Source organism: Hevea brasiliensis, chromosome 9 (genome assembly GCF_030052815.1).
Source record: "Hevea brasiliensis isolate MT/VB/25A 57/8 chromosome 9, ASM3005281v1, whole genome shotgun sequence".
NCBI lineage: Eukaryota > Viridiplantae > Streptophyta > Magnoliopsida > Malpighiales > Euphorbiaceae > Hevea > Hevea brasiliensis.
Genome location: NC_079501.1, coordinates 57,625,756 through 57,629,009, shown reverse-complemented (window position 1 = coordinate 57,629,009; position 3,254 = coordinate 57,625,756). Strand labels below are relative to the sequence as shown.

The 3,254-nt window shown below is 37.6% G+C and overlaps 1 protein-coding gene across 2 annotated transcripts; it reads right to left on the bottom strand.

The window, feature by feature from the left end:
* Positions 1-373: 373 nt before the first annotated feature.
* On the bottom strand, positions 374-3,038 carry LOC110655712 (uncharacterized). Of its 2 annotated transcripts, none has more exons than XM_021812141.2 (7): positions 2,869-3,038; positions 2,271-2,566; positions 1,615-1,749; positions 1,487-1,529; positions 945-1,001; positions 732-846; positions 374-650 (listed from the first exon to the last, which is right to left on the bottom strand). In XM_021812141.2, the coding sequence occupies exons 2-7, from the start codon at positions 2,564-2,566 to the stop codon at positions 520-522; spliced, it is 777 nt and encodes a 258-aa protein (XP_021667833.2). In that variant the 5' UTR covers positions 2,869-3,038; the 3' UTR covers positions 374-519. The 2 variants fall into 2 exon arrangements, with proteins under 2 accessions (XP_021667833.2, XP_021667832.2); XM_021812140.2 differs by having other exon boundaries at positions 2,271-2,571; positions 2,869-3,036.
* Between the last annotated feature and the right edge of the window lie 216 nt (positions 3,039-3,254).

The following is a 3,254-nucleotide window of genomic DNA, read 5'->3' as shown; positions in this document are numbered from 1 at the left end:
CTCAGATTTGTTTCCCACATTTGCAAGGAAACAAATTTCAGTATCGACTGGCTAGCTAATTATGCAATGTCCTTCCCGGCGGGCATTCACAAATTCTCCAGTTCTCCTTCAGGGCTTAATGCATAGTTATACCACGATATTTTCTGGGATAGCCTACACTCGCAGCTTTTTTTCAGGGAAAAAAACCACCATGGCAAGGATTCAATAGATCAAATCAATATTTAGAAGAAGAAAACGTCCTTCTGGATAATCAATAAACAAGCAACAGCATTTACCAGGGGCCAGGGCATGGACTTGAACATTGGAAGACAGCTAATTCACACAGAATCAATTTTTAAAATTCAACTGAATAAAATTTTAAATTCACTCGAAGTAAAAAATTAAGTTCCCTGACATAATGGGTTATCAAATGATAGTATGCTAAGCAGCAATCAAACACTGGTGCCCAAACAAAACAAACGGTAAGGTGAATATTTTATATACAATACACAATAAATTAAGAGTTCTATACAGATTCACCTACAAAGCAGGATGGTACCCGAGATTCACATTAGCATCCACCCTTTCAACTACTCTCCTAAAACTACACTCGTAGCAGAATTTCAGGGCTAGCCGAAGTGCAGTTCCAAGTCCAAGCACAACAATAACACCTGCAGAAAGCCTCTTAGCTTCAATAAGCATATTCTCTATTTTTCGAATACATGGATTTGCATACCAAGAAGTTCAATTACCAAATATAATGTTAACAGGCAGGGCAGAAACACCAAGCGTAATGGATATCAGCACATCCAACAAGAGACCACCAATAAGAATTGAGAATGCTACCCAAAGTGGACTAAAACAACCCTGTTTCAGAGATGAGGGGACACATCACAATGAACATTATTTTCCTCAAAATAAGCATAAGCATGAATACAGTAGATTAACCACATTAATGTCCTTACCCTTTCAGGATCTCGTGTTCTAAAGGATGGGTCAATCCTCCAAAACCAGTTGTTTGCCTGCCCCATGAAACACCAAAAAAAAAAAAGAAAAATTGTACTACAATTAGCACATCTAAACCCATCCACAAACTCACCGACGAACTTGACTTATTTGGTTTGTCAAAATTCAAATTCACGGCAAACGAGTAATGCTTGTGCATCAGAAGAAGCCAGCATGGACAATGGACTGAGACAATTTCTATAAACAAAAGCTTTCCCACAAGCTATAATTCCCTTTGTTTCCTGTTATTTCAAAATATGCCACTTAGCTTAACATTCAACACTTCAGTTATCTTGGAAAACAGAATTCTACATTGACAGCGTCATTATGATTTCGCAAGCCAAGTTTTAGGCCATCTAAGGCAGACTCACAGAGATGATATGAGCCAACATCACATCCCAAAACCCTATACATTCATCAAATTTAGACTAGATTAAAATTGTATACACCATCCAAAGACATTTATCATACTCTAAGGGACACCCCAACACAGAATACCTACACTTGGCCGAGATTCTGGAGGTGACACATTCACAGCTACCTCTCTGCATAGAAAAGTTAAATCCCTTTGAGACATTCTTCCGAGCTGCACTAACTTCAAAGCACAAATAGACATTGTAAATGACTTACTGGCATATCTCACATTTGTTTGATCCTCTTGTACGAAACCAAGTATCTATACATGAGCGGTGGGCTTTCGCAAGACCACCTTTACATTTGCATCCAAGATCTATAAGAACTTCTTCCATATCTTGCTGACAAACTCTGAAGAACAACTTACAAAATAACCTAGGTTATTGCTTACATAATGGTCCAATTACTCTTTAATCTTTGTTATTTTCCTCCTGGTTCTGTTTTGACTTTTAATCCTAGTAAAATGCAATGGCAATAGACCTCTTTATCAAATATGACATCATGCTAGATAATGCAGTCTAATGACAATAAGATTTTGGATTATTAATCCACAGACACAATTTGGGTGGTGCTGTTTGGCTGTCTGAGGAATGCTGCATCCATATGTTGGTGTTGCAGGTGCGAAAATGAAGAATTCCCAAGCAAAAGACTCAGATGGATACTACTAGTAGAGTAGCAATTAGACTGAAAAAAAGAATGACAATGAAAAACTAGGTTGCAAAACACAAAATTTAGAGGCCCATGATTCACAAGATGCATCATTTTTCCATAGTCAGGCAAGCAAGAGTAAGAAAACGGAATTACAGACGATAAGTTGCAATTCACTAAAGGGAAGGAAGACTATAAGAAGTACGAGTGGTTGAATGGCATACCTGCACTGTTCATTAGAGCTTACAGTCCTCGACAAGTACCCCTTTTTGGAAGAATCCACACTGGGCAATTCTTTCTTAGCAGGTTCCGCAAGAACCTCAGCATTAGAAACTAAAATGGTAAGAATTGTGGGATTGGGCTCAAGGGTAGAATTCCCTGATACGGCTAAATCACTGCCCTGTTGCGGCAACAATTGGTGGTTGCCCTGCTTTTCAAGGTCGAGCTCAGGTGAGAGCGAATTATCACACTGGTCACTACCAGCTGTGGTGCTTTCTTTGTTGAAGCCATCATTCTTCATCTGATCTAGAAAATACAAATTCATTTAGTAAAAAAGAAGAACAAAAAAGAAAAATACAAATAAGATTGTCTCTGAAAATGTAATTATGTCGAAGGCATCAAATTTTTCGAAGACCAAATTGAATTAAAAAAAATAAAAGGGATTCACTTTTTTAATCCAAATGAGCCATCAAACAGGTATAAAAGTAATATGCAATTCAACAACTCATTAAAAAAAAAGGACCCATATGAAAATTGCATAAAGCAAACAAAAAAGAACTCCATTGCACAAGGGAAGAGAGAAGGTGAAATGAAAGTGCGTACCTTGGAGAGAGCGGAGATTGGTTTCGGTTTAGATAGAAGAAAATCACTTTATTTCTTACTAAACAGATAACCAAACATGGGGTTGGTCATGGAAATGGAAAAGGAAACGGTAGAGAGAAAATCTGTAAAAGGGTAGTCCACCGCCTGGAAGAGAAAATAATTAATCAATTGACTTAAAAATAAATATGATTTTTATCCAAGGAATCGCAACCCACTTGCAGGAGCAGAAACAATGCAGTGGGTGCCACGTTCCTCCCATTGGTCAATCCGTATTGTTGGTAAGGGTGTTATCGTCTTTTCCTTTCGCTATATGACAATTCTATATGGATTTTATGTTAGGATCCTAGTAGTAATGATCTATCCATAAGTGTTACAGTATATGTAGA

What these genes read in the sequence shown, in the direction of transcription:
- LOC110655712 (XM_021812141.2), bottom strand. Translation starts at nt 2,566, where the DNA reads ATGAAGAATGATGGCTTCAACAAAGAAAGCACCACAGCTGGTAGTGAC. An exon ending in AACAAATGTGAGATATGCCA is followed by an intron (nt 1,530 to 1,614) that starts GTAAGTCATTTA and finishes TTTTCTATGCAG; the next exon opens with AGAGGTAGCTGTGAATGTGT. An exon ending in GAACACGAGATCCTGAAAGG is followed by an intron (nt 847 to 944) that starts GTAAGGACATTA and finishes TCTCTGAAACAG; the next exon opens with GGTTGTTTTAGTCCACTTTG.